General features: G+C 40.6%; 1 protein-coding gene across 1 annotated transcript in view; it reads left to right on the top strand.

Annotated features, from left to right (window-relative positions):
- Positions 1-21,636, top strand: part of diaph2 (diaphanous-related formin 2) — a 382,471-nt gene that overhangs the window by 318,371 nt on the left and 42,464 nt on the right. The window contains exons 27-28 of the mRNA XM_008276280.1: positions 10,861-10,953; positions 13,753-13,818. Of these exons, the coding sequence (XP_008274502.1) occupies positions 10,861-10,953; positions 13,753-13,818 (159 nt within the window). The remainder of the gene's footprint in view (positions 1-10,860; positions 10,954-13,752; positions 13,819-21,636) is intronic.

Here is a 21,636-nt window from a genome sequence, read left to right as displayed (position 1 = left end):
GCACCTTTTACGAGTGTACCAACTGTCTACTACCTCAGTTGACTACACACATTAAATGTTATCCAACTTTATTAATGTACTGAGATGAGATCTCAAGACAGAAATATTTGATTGGAAAACTAGGTTTTTGTAAAATCGATTATTAAAATTGTTCTGGACAGCATTACTAAATGCCTAAAAACACACGCAGAGCCTTCACAGCTGCTGTTTTTATGATTACGTTTTATTTGCAAAGTGATTATTCTTTTACAGACTGAATTAGAGCCCACCCAGCCACCTGCAACAGCTTGCAGACACCAGCAAAATGCGGATCCATACAGTGGGTTGCTCAGCGGGAATATTACAGTGTGAAAATAGGCTGTGGCAGTGTGTGTGTCATAACACAGCCACCGAACACATATTAGAATCATCTTCACTAATATTGTCGTTGTTCAGACAGCATGTGGAGGTTGCATATCTCACATATTCTATCCCTATTTTTTAAACGCCCTATGTGGCGTCATTGCATTGTTTGATTAATGTGTTTTGTGTGTTTTTTTTTTTTTTTGGAGCTATATAATTGTGCTGATAATTGTTAAAGCATTTTACCCGTTCAACAAGGCCTGCTAGAATGAGGTCTCCATGTCTCTAAGATTCTCTGCAGAGAGCAGTTGGCATGTTGACAATGATGGGCCTGCAGCTTCTATTTATGCATCCTCCTTGTCAACCTTTCACACTTTCAGGATGAAATAGTGTGTGTTTACATAAATAAAAGTGGGCTCCTCTCAGAAAAGCATCACATACTAAATTTCAGCAAAATAAGTTAGTAAGGTTCGGTGGGTTGAATGCGTTTCAGACTGCAGTGTTTATATGCTCTAATTTTTTTATTTATTTTTTTTTTTTTGTTCAAGTCAGTCTCCCTTTGCTTCAGCTCATATTGCTGATGCAGAATAACTTTCAAAAGTGGATTTATAACAGTTGTTACATAATACACAGTTAAGATTCACATCCACAAAAAAGATCTATTTTTAGATGGTTTATTAAAATCTATTTTATTGATTTTATAATTCTTACATGTTTTTGTCATGGTGCTTTCTCTGCACTTGGCAAGTTTTATTTTGGTTTGTTTGTTTTTTTTGCTATGGTTTATCGAAGCAAATTTTTCCAAATTCAAGTGTCTATTAGTGTGGCATGCTAAACTAAATTGACATATTTCCGTGCAGCTGGCTGACTGGTTGTGGCTGACAGAGCCCTGTCAGGAATGACAGTGCTGGAGATGTGGATTGATGGCTTTGTGTGACACTGACAGCTGCTGGTAGGCCAGTGCATACCTGCATCGCAGCCATGCCAGCTAGGTGATCATAGACAAGTGCTGACAAGCAGCGGTGGGGTGGACAGGTTAGCTTTCTAGGTTTGCATAGTGCCTCTGCAGCACAGCAGACATGGCAAACAATATTACCAGGGGAGATAGCTTGTAGAGACGTGAAGGTCAGAAACCCAAGTAGATAAAAGCAATGTTTCTTAGAGAGATTCTCGCTATTCCTCAGCTTAGCTTGGAAAATGAAGCCAGTATTAGAGAGCTAAAGCTGACATTCATGTTTGAAATAGAATAGAGCAAACAAGGACAGACTATTTCCACAATCTAACAATGATATATCGTACAATGCTTCAGAATTTTCTGCTGGTTTACTCCCTAAAGTGTAATATCCGTGTCACGGCATTGATGCCTTCTATATTCGGTAATATATTTGCACTTTCTGATGAGTTGTAAAAATGAGGTATCTTTACCTGCATCTGCATACAGATGTCACTGCAGCGTAATGCCAAACTTTGAGCAAACTTCATTTTTGTCTTTGTCCTTGCATTCAGGCTGTCTCGATCTAGAGTGCGAAGAAGTAAAATGCTCTGAAACTCCTGCCCATGGATTGGTGAATTCTGTCATTACCTTGAAAGACAGGAACAAGGGCACCAGGATTATCTGCCTTCATACACCCATCCTAACAAATAACAGCATATTAGATTGTGCTGTATCTCCAGTCAGAATCGGAATCTGCCTCAAGGCAAAGACAGCATAGAGATTATAGATGGTTGCAACTCAGCTCAGTACCATTCATAAATTAATAAACGAGTGACATGCAAGGATTAAATACATTTTACATTGTGTCTGTCAAAGTAATACAATAAAATAGTCATCCACTACGCTCCAGGATTACAATATTTGCAGTACATTTCCAAAAATAAACGTTAGCACAAGGAGAGCGACCCCAGCTTTATAGAGAAGCTTTCAGGACTTTATGATAAATTCCATAGTTCATTAGCAATTAAAAACAACAACTGTAAATAGTCTCTCCCACATTTTTGTCTGTCGCTTTATGCATCAAATTGTCAAGTTGAGTATCATCAAATTGTCAAGCTGAGTATGTATGCTTTTCTGTGACACCTTTTGTGTCAGGAAACACAAAAAGCACAAGATCGCACCTTAAAGTTTTCATTTAAGTAAGTGAGACACGCATCAGAGGCCTTTGTCTTTTCTGCTTTGTCTCTCTTATTCCATCTGCGTCTCTGTGTGTCTCTCTTTTAGGTTTACGTACAACACACACTCACTACTCACTACTCCCCCCCCTTTCCACTATTTCTCGCTCCCCATTGCTTTCATAAATGTTCTTCTCCTTGGTGAAATCAGCTCAGGCACAGTTGAATCTCATTAATTTGTGGGTGGTTCAAGTGTCTGATCATTTCCCCTCCCAGATCTGGACCTCACCAGTCACTTTACAGTCAATCAAACCTAATTACCCTCACTACAAAGACCATCAAATCCCATTGTCAAATCCATTTAGCTTCCCCAGACAGCACCGCCTTTCACTGATGCAAACAGCCCATGTGGGGTTTGGTTCAGATGTTATCTTGATCTGGATTCCAAAACTCTGCACCCGCCATCCAAATGTGTCACGTGCTTAAAATGGAGAATCCACACCGGGCTGGATGGATGAAACCCAGAATGTTTATAGCAGCTCAGTGTACTGACACTACCTCTTTGACATTACTTTAATTTTACTAGCCTAATTCATTAAAGTGACCCCAATATAAACAATTGCATATCTTAAATGCCCGTACAATTAAAACATCCTGCCCTATATTTGACATGAGAAACCATGATCAGAGGCTGTGATGTTGGCATAGCTCTGATATATTAACCCAAGACTACTCTCGTCCATACGCCTGAAAAGCACAGTAAAAGGTGTTTTCAGCTTGTTAATGTTTTAGAGGTTCACCCAAACTGCAATAAAACCCCAGTCACCTGCACTTCTGTGTTTAACCAGCTCACTGTGGCTGTATCCTCACTCTACCACTGCAATGCTTAAAACCAATCTGCTGAGTGCACTGAAAATACCTTTGATGTTGACAGATTTTGGTCCTGTTGTCCGTAATGATCAAGACTACGTGTCCTGTTGCTGCTTCACAGCAAAAGCCGTTCTGTGGTTGGCATGTAAAATCATTTTCACATAAAGTGACAGCAGGAAGTATGCAGACTGTGTTTACGCAATTAAAAGTGTAGGATTTAACAATTCCTCACTTTAGCAACTCTCAGTGGTAGCCTTAAAAAAAAGACACTGCAGCAGATTGCAATGCTAAACAACACCATTCCCTCTCAAGGATCCAACCTTAGGACACCAGAATGTGAGGCTGAAATCAACACATAGATAAGGCCGGTTTTCACTGGGGGTGTGTTATTTAACAAAATGTAAGCCAGCAGAATGTTTTGAAAGAATACCATGTAAAAGTTATGCGCATTTGAGTTTTAACCCACAGCGGTTTCTGGGTGTTTTTTGCTCCTGTCACATTTGACTCACTGTAGGCTCATTGTTTAGTGCAATATAAAGTCGTGCACCTCTGTGGAAACAGCACAACCATGGCTAGAAGTAAAGAGAACTCTTCTGCAGTCTAATAAAGTTGTAATGCCATACATCATTACCATGCACCTCTTAAATTGCCCCCAGGGGATACAGTTTTTTGAAATGAATTGAATTGAATTGAATTAAGAAGGTTTTTTAGGAGAATCTAAATATTGCAAATGGTTTATTTTTTGGGTGAATTTTTAATGCAGAGTAAAGTGATTCTAATGAAATATCACAGTGTTAGGCTTAGATTTGGTAAGGTTTTCCGACAAACTGTCAGAAAGGTGAAACTGTGATGATTATTTCGGTTTTCACAGTTTCTGGTTTTGATAAATGGTGTGATTTTGGTGATTTTTTTTATTTATTTTATTTTAAACAGCAGTTTTGACAGCAGCTCTGATATCACAGCAAATGAGAGCAGAGCAAAAAACGATATTAGAATTTATTAGGTAACATCAAACAGAGAAATAGATCAATCAACCTAAACTCCCAACCAAAGCTACTCCTAACATTGCACTGTTGCTTGAATACTACTAAAGTTTAACATAGGGAGTCTTTTTAAATTATGATTCATGTCTTGTATAATCAGTTTACAGTAAACGATTGATTAAGAGCAAAACCGTTAAAGGATATGCCAAGCTGTGAGGCCAATAAAAAAGACATATGGGTCAGGGTCTACAATATTGTAGCTAAATTTAGCAGTACCTTGCTTATGGAAAAGGGGCAATAGTTGGCTACTCTGCTGCGAGGACAGGCTCCCTTTGGCCCTGCTGGCACGCTGACATGATGACCCCATGTGGCTCAGAGAAAAGTGTGTCAACCTAACATCTGTCAGTGCTGGGCTGGAGCTCTCCCTTGTGTGTTGGTGGTGTTATTGGGCAAACTAGCCAAAAGCAGTGGATAGATGGTGATAGCAGTATGGTAACTGAGGCGGGAGGGGTGGGCCGCAGGCATTCGAAGTAAACGATAGCTGAGGAAACTGAGTGCAGTGACGGCTATGATACAATTCTCTCTCTTCCCCCCCCTCTCTTCCCTTCTCCCAGCCTTCCCTCCCTACTGTTTCTCACTTGGGGCCTGGCAGCATCCATCCAGATGGAGGGTTTATTTTTGTTTTTGTTTGTTTACTTATTCATGCATCCAGCTATTCGGGGCATCGCTGGGGCTTTCGTTCCACCACAGAATGCAAATCGCCACGGCGGCTAATCCACTTTCATCTCTCCCTTGTCGACATCCAACTTCTCTCCACGTTTCCCCCAGTCTCTCACAGTCAGGACATCTCTCTTTTTTTTTCTTCAGTGTGTGAGATCAGGCCTGCAGTGACCAGGCCAGCATAGCTCCAACACTTGTCTCTGCTCCATGCATGTCAAACACAATACACCTTTCACCTTCCACCTACCTTTCCCGTTTTCAAGACAGTCCTCCCTCTCTCCACATCTTCCCTCCCTTGCTTTCCCTGACCCTGGCGCCAAGCAGGGCATTGCGGCAAGAGTAAAGTAGGAGCTACACTGTCATCCCTCCTGCAATAGAGGGTTGTGGGGGCATCCCTAATTGAGTTAGGGAGGGCATGAGTGGGTTTGCTAATCAAGTTGTTACAGTAATACAATCCAGATAAACTAGCAGACAAATTTGTCTTTTTTACTAGCAATCTTTCCCCTCCATTCCCATCCTTCCTCCTTTCGCTTTTTCACTCGAGTGGACTTGTACACATGCACACACACATACGCCTCAAAATTAAAGACAGGGACCTTTTTCTAGAAAGTTTCTCATCTCTTTGTGTCAAAGCTTTTGTCAGGGTTGGGTGGTTGGACTGCATGGAGGTGGTGAAAGAGAGGGTGGGAGGGAAAAACAAAGGAAAGACATCTAACAGGTGTAGGACTGCTGTCCTTCGGGCACTTGTGTTCTCTCTGCTCTCTGTGGCAGTAATGGTCTCTGCCTGCCCGGGTCTTAGGAGCTGCTGGGGCAGCAGGGAAGGAGGGCTTGTGGAGGGGGTTACTCAGCTCAAAGGCAGACCGTTAGAGAGCAGGCAGCAGAGCAGTAAGCGGAGGGGGGTGCTGAGTAATGCAGGTGGTTGTGTATATCTAGGTGGCTGAGCCTGAATTCAGGTGTGAAAATAACACAAAACCAGGTGCATACAAGGGAGAGTAGAGAGAGAAGATGAGATTAAAAGAAAGTGTGGTTGTTGCCTCTCCACCTGGCCATAAAGCAGTACCCCTCCTCCCTCCACTGAGGCCTTTGTTTCACGGCTAATGGTCCAGGTTAATTGCACAGGTGACTTTCTGTGGGGGAACAGATGGGCTCAAATGTGTTCAAAAACAATCTGCAGCAAGCAGGGAGAAAAAAAAAAGGAAAAGAAAAGAAAAAAATAGGAATGAGTTGTTCTTTCCTCTTCATTCTTCCGTTTCTTTCTCATCATCTCTACTGGAGTCATGGAGGGTGACTGGGGTGAGGTTAAACTCTAACTGTGTTCTTCTCTCACAGTGGTTTCAATTTATCAAGCACAAGGCCTGTAAGCTCTCATTAGATCTCATTACAGTGCAAATTAGACTCAGGAATTTGCTAGTGGAAGGATAGCGGATAGTAGTGGATAATAGACATCTCTCCGGCGCCTGATTTTGTCAAACACTTTGATTTGGAAAGGGAGGAGAACGCTGTGATTACATGAGTGCAGAGGAAACTGTACATATTTCTGATTGATTAAAATGTCTTCCTATATGAAAATTTGTTTTGGATGCTTTTGCCATTATATGCTCAGTCTTTTCCACTAACATGCCACCGTTGCTGCTAGTTTCACTCGCGGCATATATAATTTGCCATCATATTAGAAACCCATGCGTGCTAGACAGAAGCTTCTGGAATTCTAAGAATTATTTGTCTCTCTTTTCCCTCATGAATCACGATGGCTGCATGTGAGCCATCAGAAATTGAGTTCTCAATCGATCCACTGTGTTTTTTCTCTCCAGCACAACATGCAGGAGATGACAGATAGCAAATTGAATTTATGAACAGGCTTTGTTGATACTGCTGTATAATTATAGGAATACAGTGCCTTTGGTGTTTAAAAAGAGAGCCTAGTGTTTAATTCAAAAACATACAAGGTTTAATGCTTGAATGATTGAGCGAAAAGCTTTGTCACGTTTTTTGAGGTGACAGCTGTTCTTTTACTTTGCTTTACATATTCTGTGTGCTGTTGACGAGTGGTTTTAATTAGCAGAAGTAAAGGAATGAAATGTTGTGTGTTACATTGTGTGGCACGGTATGTGAGTTCATTCGTTTGGTTCCTCACTGCTCTTAGACTGACAATTAAGAGTTTTATGGAATCTTCAGCATGCATTGGTTTTTTAAAAGACTCGGCTAGAAAGCTGTCTCGTGTGACTGCTTTTGCCGAGAGCGGCCGTGAGCAGAGGTCATCCTCTTGACATTAGCCGAAGTATGCCCTCAATCTCCGTTTCTCTAGCTGTCCATTCATTTCTCTCACTGTCATTGTCTGTCAAACCTGCACACACTCAAGTCGAGAAATGTGTATGAAACATTTAGATCATCTAAGTAGAGCCAATACGCCAATGCGAGGATAAAACGTGCATTTGTTTCACTTGAGATGTGTAGGCATGTTTTAACTATTGCTGAAGGTCTGTGCGCTTGTGCTCACATACTGCGGTGTATGTTTTAGAAATAATTGAATGTCAACGGGCTCCGGTTGTCAAGTATTCAGGAAGGTGTTTTATGACCTTGTGTCTTGCCTTGCTCCACTAGTTCCTCTCAATAACCCACTCCACAGCACGAACCGCCGCACCCACAGAAACTCCTCACTTTTCTCCTGTGCTGCCTTCAGTGCACTGTCTTTGTCTCTAAGTTCTTCCTCCTCTTTTATTCTTTCCTTTGCATCTTTCTTCACTGACTGGTGACACTTAACAGCATCTGAGCTAATTCTTTTTCCTCCCTCTCACTTTCCTTCTATTGCTTGTCGACATTTGACTTAGTGTTCTGCTCCTGGGATTGGTGAATGGTGCGTCGCAGCTGCTTTCTTACTGTAGTTTTTGTGGGTTTTTTTTTCTTTTTTCTTTTTTTCTGTTAGGGAAAAACTAATCTAATGTGTGAAGTTTTTATGCCAATCCTGCTGAGAGCACATCGCTTCTGTTATCCCTCCTAATTAGAAAATGTGATACTGCTGCTTGTAAATATATATGGCAGATTGAAACAATCCCCTGGGCTCACAGTTACATTTGGCACAGCCTCGGGGTCCAGGTACCACCAGATACTCAGGTAAAGGATTGAGAGGCGGTAGGGGTGGGGGATTGGAAGTAGGCAGGGATCAAAGCGAAAGATATAGAACAGGTACATCATCTCTCTCTGGAAGCTAGAGTTTTACTGGGCTTTATTCCTGCTCTTAAAGGTTTAACTGTTTAAGAAAATACCTAAAAGTGCAAAAGCCACAACCATGTTCCACACTTCCACAAGCTTTAATAAGATCATTAAAGGACCCCAAGGCTGTCTGTTGAGGTGCCCACCAAGGTGTTTCATCACTGGAAGGGTTAGTCAATGTCTTGGGTCTTAGCCCATCTTAACCCATTTAGAAAGCAATTTCCTGTGAGCAGAGGGGATCTTTCCTCCTGAGAAAGATCTTTGGGCATGAAAGGTTAGCTTTTCTGTAATTCCCCACCCTGCAATGTACCAGTGCTGCTAATGAGAAGCAGATGAATATTTGCCTTAGGTTTAACAGCTCAAAATAAGATGAGTGAATTGCAGGAATGAGGCAGAAATGTCTGCTAAAGTGGGCAATGTTACAATAAGTAAGGAAGAAAGTTTGCTTTAAGGATTACTGGAATAAGTGTAGTCAAATAGTATTCATTTCCCCCCCTTGCTAAATGCTTACCTTGTCTTTGCAGATTTGTAAAATATATATACATATGTTTTTATGTTAATAGGTTCATACATTCTGAAGGTTCATTTGTGAACATTTCTTGCTGAGAGGAAGGCCTGCTCGTGTTTAAGCTTTGGACAGCTTAGGACATAGTTAATTGAGCACTGTGAGGTGACTGGGGAGTATGCTTCCCATTTTAGTCATTTTAGTTCTTTGTGTCTGCAGTTCTTCCCCTGAACCCCAGTCTTCTAGGGCTCCCAAGTCCTGGCCATTACAAATGATGAATTGTGCTACTGTTAAGCTAGAAGTAGGACAAATTGATCAAAGTGTCAGGTGCCCCCTGTGATGTTTAGGTCTCCATGAAGAAGGCAGTGAAGAAGGAGCTGTCAAAAAGTTTCTTGTACCACGGTGGTTGTAGATAAATGTTTACCTGCCACTTAACACCTTCTGCCTTCTGTCAGACTCACAATGTGTCCTTGCTAGCCTACATAAGAAAGAGTAGCTAAAGATCTTGGGAGTTGATACAGTTATAGAAGCTGCAAGTTGTTCACCATATTGTTCTTCAGGTCCACAGGAGACGAAACCCATGCTCCCCCTTTTAAACCAATGAGCTTGCTATCTGAGGTGTAGTGCTGCAATTTGAGATAAGCACTACTTGGCTCAGCTTTGGTTTTGTTCTGATAAAGCTGGTCTAATTAAGCTTGATTTAATCGGGATTGCTTTTAAGCACAGCACACAGCCGGAACAGATACTTTGATTTCAAAGTAGCCCTTGGGAAGGACTTGAGGAAGAAAGAGAAGGAATGAGATAGAGAGTAAAATTAGTGAGTATGACTGAAGAGTTGCTTTTTTAGAATTTGCATAAGACATGTTTCTATTCTTAGTTGTACTGTCTTCTTTTACTTGCATGAATGACTGCCGGTTGGGTGGTTTGTTGCTTGAGGTAGAGGGAAAAGTTGTGCAGATCTGACTTTCTCTTATAATAGCAAGATATGTGCCATTTCTTTAAATCAATCGGTACCATTCTGTGTCACTGTGGTTTGTACACAAATTGAAATTGCCCTACTGTGTTTCTTTGAGCACACGCAGGTAACAAAAGATTGATCACCCCAGTACTTGTAAAAGTGCTGTGTGCTGAAAGTAGCAGTTGTCCACTTATTTTTTGAATGTTTCCCTTCAGCTATAGCTGTAAGCACAATGCCGAAACAAGTCGCCTGGACCCTGATGGTAAACACTGGGGAAGAGCTAGTTCACTCATATATGCAAAAGAATTGATGGCCAAGTCTCCAGCTCCACAATAACTCACCCTAATGATCCTAGTTTAAAATAATGTCTGTTCTGGACCAGAATGATAAAAAGGGTGCCCCTCTGACTCATTAGTATTAGGGCATAAAGATAGATGACCCAGATATAGAACCTAAGCTTATTTTTGAACCCTGTTACCATTGAGCTGTATGCTGCTTGTGCACAGCCTAGGTACAGCTAGTTGTGCTGTTGGCTTTATAGCATGTAGAGTGTCTCATACCTATCTCTTAAGCCATGCTGACTGCCTCCACTTCTCTGGTTTCATGGATCCACACGACAGCTGGAACGGTGGGCAGAGGGAATGTTTTTCGAAGGCCGGTCCCGGTGTCATTGACTGAACAATGATAGAGCGCCCGGGTATTGAGCGGCTCCACACTAAATCTTTGTAAAGAGCACTTAGCTCCCCAGCGTTAGCCACAGAAAGAATATCTGTCAATGACCATCACTGGATGCTTTCATCCTGAGGCTCCTCTAAACTCTAAACTAAACTCTAAGTGTATTTTCCTCCTCCCCAGCTGTTTACTGAAAAAAAGCTCTGGCCTGAATGACAGGCCTCTGTCTCAACACTCATACACTTGCAAGGATTGTTTGTAGCTCATTCAGAACAAATTACTCTCTCATTGTGATGTAAGGTGATTGTTAATGCACCAGTAGCAGGCGTCCTCACCCAACACCTAAAATTTGATCTTGAAGCAGTCATGCAAGTCTGTGTGTACATTTTTACGAGCACATGTGAAGACTACATCATTTTGTATGTCCTCTAGCTTTATTTTTTTTTATTTTGTTCTCTAAACATATTTGCTACTGTTGTGTTCTCTTGCAGAAGGAGACGAAACTGGTGTAATGGATAGTCTAATGGAAGCTCTACAGTCCGGAGCAGCCTTCCGTGATCGACGAAAACGGACACCACGCAACGGTAGGCAGCGAAAAACACTATTATGTCCCATAGTAGAATGTTATGTAATTTTTATTAATCTCTGTTGTCTGTAACACATTTGGCAGCTGTTTATCATGCAGGGAAACTCTGCTCTTGAATTTAAATTATGTCTATTGGTGTGCTAGTACTCCACTGACTCTGACACTGAAGTATTCATGACATATCAACACATGTAGAAACATATGTACATTTAAACAGGGGCCACAAAAACAACCACACATGTATACAAGCGCAGGTTTATTAGAAATGTGCCATCCCTTTCCCATCATAAAGAACTCAGCATTAGGACTGGGCTAATTCAGTGTAATTCTGGTGTTAGCATATTCCATTCTGCCAAGATAAATGGACCATGCACCACGGAGTAGCACCTCGTAGGGGTGCCAGGGTCAATTGATATTCAAGTCAGAGTTCAGTAGAAGATTCACAGGTGCTGCCATGTCAGGAAAAAGTAGGACAAAATCAGTCACTGAGTGGTTTATATGATTTTGCGACAGGCAAGCTGCACACAGCAAAGCAAGTAGTAAAAAAGGCCAAAAGTGTAGAATAGAAGTGAGTACACCCCAATATCCCTTAAATATTGATCATTCAAAATTGCTTCACCTTTATTTCTATATTTCAAAGTAAAGTATTTTGACTTTTAATTTTTTTATTATTCTGATGATGATTTAGAGCTAAAATACATTAGAGTCTGTCCCACAATAAACAAGAGGTGTATTTATCAGTGAGTGCCAGCATTCTGTCTGCATTGATCCTTGAAAAACATCAACCGCTATAGATGGCATTCAAGAAAGAAAAACCTCAATTGCCATTCAGCACAAATCTTCAAGATGAAAGGACATGAAAAGAAGCGTGATGAATATTGGAGCACATTCTTTGGTTAGATGAGACCAAGATAAATTTGTCCTATTGGGGCGGGGTTCAGCGTGTTGGATATGAACTTGTCCAGGACCACCACAGTGAATGCATAGTCCCTACAGTGAAGGACGGAGGTGAGAGTGTGATGATATGGCACTGCACGAGGGCAAAAAGGTGTTGGAGAGACGACATTTATAGATTGTACCATGATATATCCTGTGGATATACCAGAATACCAGCTGACAAGATGACTCTCAGTCTGCAGAGGCTTGGCAGAAGAGGAATATTCCAGCATGATAACGATCCACAGCACCCTGCCAAAATCACACAGGAATTTCTGAAGAGAAAACTTTGACCCGGCCAAGTTTGTCACCTAACTTTTATCCAATAAAACACCTCGGGTGTATTTTAAAGACATCGGCAGAGCAACACAACCCCTCCAGCAATGAGCAGCAGAAATAAATAAATAAATAGATAAATAAATAAATAAATAAATGTTCCTGCAGAATGACAGAATGTCTCTCCAGAAATGTATGCAACATTAGTATTCTCCATAATGAGCAGAATTGAGTTTGTCATCAAAAATAAAGGTGGACATACCAAGTTTTTAAAGATTAAAAGATTTGAGTCTCAGGAAAGAAAGGTGTCCAGATTTTGTTTGCATTGAATTCCTACTGTTAGTCTTTTGTAAGAGCAAACAGTTCACATTGGAAGTAGGTGATACAGTTTGGACATTTTTCAATGTAATTATTCGTATTTGTACACACATACAAGTGATGTTGCACCGGGATGTACTCACTTCTGTTTTACACTCTACATGTTCAAAGCAGAGCAGGATTTTTTTTTCCCATCTATTAAATTCAAACCTTATATATTTAGATTGTTGATAGGCAACATTACATCTACAGACATTGTAAACACACTACTCTTTTCTGCTTGCCTCCAGGTTGGCTTACTGTAGTTACAAATGTTTTAATACCAGTCACATGTAGCTTTTGTTATTGATAGCAGAATAGACAAACATATGCCTTTTTTTCTTTTTGTATTTTTTTTTAAACTGGGGAGATTAGTACTAGAATATTAGCATATGCTGCCCTGTGTGGTCATCTGTTTTTATTTGGCAGTGAAAAGGTACCTGGTTGGCATTGCCTAGACATATTGACCAGGCCCTTTCAATCTCGTCTTGGCTCACTTCCTTTTACACTCTACCAGTGGATGTATTTCCTTTTGTTCACACTCAGGTTTTTAAAAAAATAATCTGTTCTTCTTTTGCAGTGCTCACGTTTTAACTCAGTTTATACAATATATGCTAAATGCACACTGTTACCTCCTTTGTGTGACTGTCTGTCTCTGATTTCTCAACTGGAACTTCCACGGGTAAAACCAGTGTGAACCAGCGTGCATGTGTGTGTGTTCGTGTTCATAAAACAATAAATGAAATTCATTCCAAAATAAGAATTATTATATTTAAAAAAAAAAAAACTCAAATACTGCTACCTACTATTTTTTTTTATCATGAAGAGAGATCAGTAACTGAATGAAAACTTCATAAAAAAGTAATTTAAAATAATTTTCTAGTATTTTGACTTCAATACCATCTAACAGCAAAGCAACAAACATACATAACCACATATTTTCCTCTTGTTTCAACACCTGTGATGCCGTCATCAATGACCATAACCAGCTTTTTTCTTTAATTCCACCTTCTTCCATTCCATATTTATGTATTTGGGTTTAATGTGAGCCTGTGTCTGCCCAAATGTTTGTGCAGGTGTGTTAGCAAACCTGAATGGGTTTTTGCCAGACTTTGGGAGTGGTTCTGCCAATATCTGAAATGAGTCACCTCTGATGCCTTTTTCTCTTTTCCTTTTTCTCCATCCTTCCCTTCTTTTATTCTTTCTTTCATCACCAACATTGCTACAGGTGATCAAAGCCCTTCCAGTCCAGGCTCTCGGTGGCCGGGTGCTAACTATGGTAACAGAACTCTAGGTGTGTGTATTTAAGTACCTTTTTAACCCAAACACAACACCGTCTTGCTTCCTACTGCACTTCTACTGGCTGCATAACTCACACATCCTTCGTTTAGAACACTCAAGCTGGGCTGTTCTACAACATACAGAGTCCTGTGCTGAGTTCCAGTTTTCCACTCGGAAAATAATTAAATCTCCAAAGGTATGATGCATAAGGTTTACTCTTTGTCAAAAATGAATTCCGAAAGCTCTACATAGATAAGCTTACTGAATGGTTTTTAGGAACCTATCGATAGAAACATGTTTCAAAATGCATCATAGACAAAACCAACGCATGCCAAAAACTGAAAATCACAATTGGTTTTGCTTGACCTTTCATTTTGCAATGGCACATAGAAAGAGTCGAATAATTACTGATGTACGTCCGCTAGTGTTTTATAAAAGTCCTTGTAAGTAACATCTTAAGTACTGCTTGCAGTTGGTTGTGCACTCTACCTTATGGTGCTGTGTCACCCCCTAAAACTGTAACATTGTCCAAATGACCTAAGTATATAGCAATATGTTTTACAGATTGCATCAGATAACCTTTACATGCCCAGGTGATGATGCAATATTGCATCAGCTGTTACTTTCAGCAATGGGATAATGCTCTGCAAGAGATAGCTATTTCTTTCCAGTGTCAGGATGGCACCTGGTGAACATTTTGATTTAAAATGTGAACTAAGGCGACTTTAGGACTTGTAGTACCGACATAATTATCACACGGTGTTTCATTGTAAGAGATCGCAGGATATCGGTGAAGTTCATTCCAAGGTTAAAATTAAATTAAATCAAATCAAAATGCTCCGTGTTTCATGCAAGTACGCCCGTTATCCTTAATCGACAGCTGGTATGACCGCATTGTGACATTTGCTCCACAACTTCTCTTGTTTCTTCACATTAGTAATGCGAGGCCACGACTTAACTATGTCGTTCCCACGCATTAATAACTCGTGGCCACGATTTACTAATGCGTGGGAACAAGTTATTTTTATTTCTTATGGATGTCACCAGACGGGCTCCGTATGCATGTAGTGCTTCCCAGAACTTTTATATAAAGGTTGCAAATTCTCATTTTTGGATTATTCTGAGAACACCTGTTAAATATTTGTTCATTTTGCCAGACTTAATAATTTTTAATAAATAGTTGTTGTTTTTTTTCTATTTATATGATGCAGTCAATAATGTAAAATACCATCGCAAAAAAGTTTGTTTGAAAAAGTTCTATAAACAGCAGTGTACTTATTCTACCAAATACAAAAGAAAACAATATGCCCTTTTAAGTCTTTACAGGTGTAACATAACAACTTTCTCCCAGTTTCTCTGGAAACGCTTTAGAAAGCAACTTTCAGTTCAAGTCCATGGACAGAAATACACATACAAAAAGACATCCTCTGTATTCTAATTATAGAGATTAGATTAATGTCAAGACCAGAGAAGTTCTGAACAAATTCCAGGTATAGTCAGCAGTGACAAAAGTCTGCATACAGAAAAATACCTTAATGCAGGAATGAGCTCTTATACATTGTAGCGTGTTTCATCACCAGTAAAGAGTTCTTTTTGATCACATGAATATATGCAGGGGTAAACAAGAAAACTGGACTGAAGAGACCATAATGGGCATCATTGCTTGTAGTGCTGAGTGACATGATGTAAATCTTACGCTGAATACCTTTGAAATCCAATGTAGTGAAGTATAACAGCATGGGATGTATAGAAACTGTCCTTGAGGTGGCCTCTTGAGCCTGAATTTCAAATCCTGTTACATGTATAAAATCCTGATAGTGGTCATACGACTGGAACGAAATTCACTCAGCACAATTTCTGTTTTATAGAGCAGCTACAGTTGTCATCTAATTTCCATGCTCTTCCTATTATCTATGCTGTCACAGCATGATATCACTCCCTGTCTTGTGGCGATGCTGAGGAGTTATTCTGCTACAGAGATCTGTGGGCCTCAATACTTTGGCCACTCACTATGTTTTTGTGTATTACTTTACTTTTCACATATACGTGTGGTAAATGTCAAACTGATGAGCAACAGCACCCCAGATATGCCTCTTCCTGAAGGATCCTTGCCTTTTATGCTTTGCAGGCTCTCTTGCTTTTTTTATGTCTTTTCTTGTTGCTGCTGTTGCTGCATGTCCAAGTACCTGACATTGTGCAGGTGTATTCATGGATGAGAATGCATGTCAGGAGTCTGTATGGTGTGATGCTAAAACAATGAATATATTTTATTTTTCTTCTTGTAAAGTTCTTCAAACATATCAATCAAGCACTTAAAAAGAATGGCTAAAAAAAAAAGTACTTTCATAATTAATCCAAGGACAGGCCATGGCAAGCTGACACCTGGCTATGAAATTGTCTTTAAAGATGTGGAATTTTGCCTCATTGGTAGGAAGAAGCTAATGCCAGTAGTCAATATGTGAAAGTACCAATTAAATATGGTTAGGCTGGACTCTAGCACAACAGCAACTCTTGCATCAAGAACTTGGACAGGAGCTGGACAGCTTTTTCCACAGCTGTCCAGAGTGGAAATAAGGAGTGACAATTGTCTGGAAACTCATGAACCCCCAGACAAGTACTGCTATGTTTGATATTTCAAAGAACCGGAGGGTTCACAAAGGCTCTGACTGTTTGCCCCCATGTGGCATTCCCTTGGCTTGTAGTGTCAGAGCCTCTAGTAGCCTCGGTGGGTCCTTGGGAGGGCACCACCTACAACACAGCAGCTCGGCAGGGAGAGGAATAATTAGGTGGAAACGACAGGTGGGGTTCTAACATGCAGGTGAGACTTTGTTCTTTCCTGCTGAAGGTCGCTTGGCCATTTGTGTGGTACCTGAAAATTATGCATTGCCTCTTTTGTACTGGGGGCAAGTTTTTGTCCCAAGTGAAAGATTTTAATTTAAGTAAGTACCTTAATCACAGAACATAAAATGGAGCACAAGATTGACTGACACATTGTTTTAGCTCCAGTAGTGTTTTAAGTGTTGTACTGCACTTTCTTGCCAAATGTAGAGCTGAACCTAGATGTAAAGCTCCTCCTTTACCAATCTAAATACAGGCCCTGAAACTTGTTTGTTCCAGAAGGCTTTTTTTTTCTGCTAGAGAAATCTACTGGTTTGAAGAGATCGGTCCATCAGCCACATTTTTTTTTTTGCCGTGAATTCTGTGAAGTTTATATATCACCCGAATTAGACCCTGTTAAAGCTGTCGAGAAATGATCAGCTTTGTACAAGAGATAAATTTAGATGTCTATATGTAGTCAGACTATTAATGATGTAAGCCTAAGTGAAAGCTCTGTGAAATTGGCCCATGCCCATCAACACTGAGTTCTGAAAAAAAAATAAATTGTGAGTAGGACTGTCGGGTTTCTTACGCTGGATCTCTGGTTCCTCCATTAGAGATAGAGCAATCAGTAGAAGTGCAGCTAATTTGGTAGAAGGACGTCTGTTGCGGTGGTCTGTGTATGGAGACCCAGACCAGGAACTTGTTTGTGGGATCGACTGGGCAGAAGGACGTTCTTGCTGTACTATCTGCTGTGAACACCGTCCAAATTCGGATGCAATTTGGGCATCCTGTTGAGTATTGATAACAATGATTGGCCACCCTAGATTGCCACAAGATGACATTTCCAATGGCACTATATGATGTGCCACTGGATCACAGTAAAACCAAATACTGTCTGTCTTTGTTTATAAATATGATATTTATGCAGTGTTCTGTACGTCTGTGACCTATTTTCCTATTTTTGTGAGATAACCAGAGTTACGGTGGTCCTCAAGATTGTTCTATTTCCTGCTTGACATTGTGCATCAGACTCTTTTCAGCACTTTTTTTTTGTTTTGTTTTTTTCTTTCACCACGGGCACTGCTGAGCTACCAGTATGCATTATGCACTGACAGCCCTCTGTTTATTGATATGGAGCCCGGTACTGGTTTGATAAACAGCTGCATGGATTCTCTACTCTGAGGTGATGAGAGGGGAAAATCCTTTTGACATGCCGGCTCCATGGATTTTTTCATAAATGGAATCTGGAAATGAATTCAGTTGCTATAGAACATGGGGGGGAATTGTCCTTATCTAATGAAAAGGGACAAACAGAAATCTTTTCCCATAGTTTGGGGGAATTAAAAAGAAAAAAACAAAAAGCAAACTACAGTCCAAAGAGAATATAGTCACCTAGTGATGGACGATTTGCTGACAAAAGGCATCTCAGTCAGTGAAAGCTGTCTTTGGGTTGTTACTCCTGTGTGCATGGTTTGGTCAGCATTTAAAGAATGATGGTGTAACTCTTGGGTCAGCACAGCAGCATTAATGATTAAGTACTTTTGTTGTGTATATATGTGCTTTCTCTCTGACTCTCAGACTGATGGCATTTCAGTCCATTAAATTACTGTTAGAGAAGGTTCTGTGAGCAGTTATATGAGACAGAGTGCCAAATCTATTCAATTCTGCTTGTCATGTCTGTTGTAATCTCATGGTTTAAAGCTTGATTAACCTCCTGTCATCCTTAAACGAGCAACGTGTACCAGAGAGAGTCTCTCAGAGTCGCACAAGAATCTTGGCTTACGTCAAAAGGAGTTCTTTTAAACCCAGCATGCCATTCTTTGTCGTCCTTTAGGCTGAACTATACTTCAGCAGACTACCTCGAGTGTCAGGCTGAGCACAATTCTAGGTGCCGCCAATCACAATTACACCCAATCCCAGAAGCATTTCCTATTTCCTTGTCTCCACTTTGTGTAAGATGGAAAATCTAACCTGGGAGGCCTTACTCATGTGTTATGCAATTACACCAGCCATTCCTAATTCAACATACAGAAAGTGGATAGACTGATGGGGACCAGAGAGGCTACGTTACTGTTGTAGGTTCAGTCTCATTTCAGGAGAATAATTTGTATTTGTAAGTATTTTGTGCTGTTGATATCAGTTGGCTCAACACTGAGTTTGCTTTTCCTTCAATGGTGATGTTATTTTTTTGTAGATCGTGTAATTGAAAATTAGGTTTTACAAAAAAAAAAAAAAAAGATGCAAGTTACCCCACTACTATACCATTTCTTATTCCCTTTCTTGTGATACAGTTACCTGGGAATCTTGCAAGAGATTGGTGGGTAGAGAGCAGGAGCCTCTCATACATCCTGGCTCATCGATTTTCGGTCAGGGATGAAAGCCACAGACTCAGTAGGTCTTTCATACTGGGGGGCATCCCAAAAGACACATCAATCAGATTTCAAAGAGAACCAAGCCAATCTTATTTATTTACTGCCTTTTCAATGTCATTACAATCCAAAACCAGGGCCTCTCTCCCTTCCTCTCTCTGCCCCAGTCTCCTGTCTCACCTTCACGGGTCAGTCCATCAAAAGTTCCCTCCACTGTTCTATATAGTGAGTCTCTTAAGGACTTATTTGACATTGAACTGAGAAGGATCATCTTATGGCCATTAAAAAAAATAGAGATGCAATGATATAATGCTTGTCAGGGTTACAGAATTTCAGCCTTACTGTCTAATCCCTTGAAGCCCAGCAGTTAATTCAGCTGGTCAGGCCAGAGAGTGAGCCCCTTGTATGTTTAATGAAGATTAAATTACCTATTTTCGCTCATGAAATTTTAAAGGAGGAAAGGAGATGAATCTGCAAAGAGGCAAATGAAAAGTCTAAAGGAAAGTGTCTTTAAGGAGATGCTGGTAAAGATAAAGAATATCCCCGTGTTCTCTTATATCCCCCAACCTCATTTGTGACTTAAATGATTTTTTAATACCCATTCTTATTACTCCTGTGTTTGTTACCCACATCACCCTGATGTAGACAACCACAATATGTTCAGCCTGGCAGCTATTTTCTCATCTTTCCCCTGATCTTAGAGAAAATCACCCGTTTGTTTCTTAAATTACATCACAGGAAGCGATAGTGATCATAATTCCCTTAGCAATTAATTTGCTCACACATATGTTGTACCCATCGTTTTATCTCCCTTTGTTGTCTCTCAACCTCTCTGGCAGTTCTCCTGTACTGTTACACGCACACACATATTCAAGCTTGTGTCACATATCAGATAGGGACTGTTGCTGTAGGGTGCCTCTGAGTTGAGGGCTAAAGCTCTTTGCCTCCACAAGCTCCTGGCCTCCACTTCAGGGTGTTGATAGATGTTATTCATTGGGGCAGCCCTAGAGGCATTCCTACAGGAAGTGGAGCTAACATGATTTGGGGCAAAGCGACCCAGAGGGTGTCGGTGCCTCATGCTACAGCTCGAATGGCTTAGTAGATGTGAGATATCAATAGAGTAGATGAGAGAAGAGCTCTGTAGAGACGTGCTGCTTGAAATCTATCACCTGTTTCTTATAGATAAGGATATTTATCAACAGCCAAAGGGAAAGGCAGATGGGAAGGAACTGAGGCATGGACAGCCACTCCATTTAAGACTTGATGTCCTAGGACATAGACAAAGCCATTGTCCCTCCTATTGACCCATAGGGCATTTCTCTGGACCTGATCATTTTTCATCCTCAGCAGAAAGCCCATCATGGAAATATAGATGAAGATTTTATGTACCATTTGAGTACCCTTGGCGCATAACTGATTCGTTGCTTGACTCTGCCAAGAGAGGACGTAAAGTAAGTGAAGTGTGACATGGAGCCATTTTGAGAGGATAAATCAAATCTTAATAAAGGTAGCCTCACTGAGTGGACACCAGGGGTCTCTCGCCCCTGCCCCTGCTCTTAAGTACCCCCCTAAACCCTTTGCTGTTTGAATTACACTGAAAGTATCTACTTGAGCACAGGATATCAACAGGGGGCCATCCGAATGCCCTTTCGATGCCATTATGCCCTTTTACAACTCCCTGCCTGAGAAGACATGTGGAGCCAAGTTCTTATGGTAGTGCTCACTTTTTCTTTCCTTCTTTTTTGCATTAATATACTGGACTCAGAGCTCTCAACACTTATATTCAGTATTACTTTAAAGGTGGAGGCCTCCATTGATGTAAAAAGAGCTCAGCCCTCCCGCCTAGTGGACCGTCAACGAAGAACTGCAAAGCAAAAATGTCTACTAACTTATCATATTCAATAACATCCTAGAGCGTTTGCAGTGGGCTGTGTGTTTTTCTTGCTCACTCTCCAAACAATATTGGCTTTCAAGTATGTGGGCAGTTATGAAAGGTCACCCTAAGTGTAAATTGTCAATACTGGATCAATTTTGGAGGGCAAATGTGCTTTGGAGGCTCCATAATGGAAGGTTTTATCTTATTTTTACCCAGGGCACATTCTCACAATAAGATTGATGTCGTTCATTGTTTGATGTATTCCTAATAGACCTATAAACTTGCAGAGCTTAAAGCCAAAGGAATGCCTATGAAATCCAAATATAGGGGAGACAATCGGACCATCCCACTAGCTGAAAAATTGCCCTCATATAATTCCAATGGAATCTCATCCAAGCCATCATGCTTAGTGTTGAAGGATGGGCAACTTGTGTCGGTTGAATTAAACCTTATTTATCGCTCATTAGGCATACAGCAGGGCCAACTGATGATCAGCTAGAGAGCAAATAATGTGCGGTGGAATAGTATGCCATCCTGTATGGTTATGACTTCCTCTCACAATAAGACACGGTGCCAGAATCGAATGCCTCTTCTCCTCCTGTCACACTCGTGTGTGTATGTGTGTGTGTGTGCGCGCATGTGTATGTGTGTGTGTATTTTTTTTAACTCCTTAATATAATGTGGCTATTATTAAAGTATAAGACATAATGTCCAACTCTATGTTTGCATTTGAAGTGTCAGCCGCTATCTATAATCTGTCAGCCAG

Source organism: Stegastes partitus, unplaced genomic scaffold (assembly GCF_000690725.1).
Source record: "Stegastes partitus isolate 25-593 unplaced genomic scaffold, Stegastes_partitus-1.0.2 Scaffold2, whole genome shotgun sequence".
Classification (NCBI taxonomy): domain Eukaryota; kingdom Metazoa; phylum Chordata; class Actinopteri; family Pomacentridae; genus Stegastes; species Stegastes partitus.
Note: the sequence above shows the minus strand (reverse complement) of the source record. Positions and strands in the feature narration are given on the sequence as shown.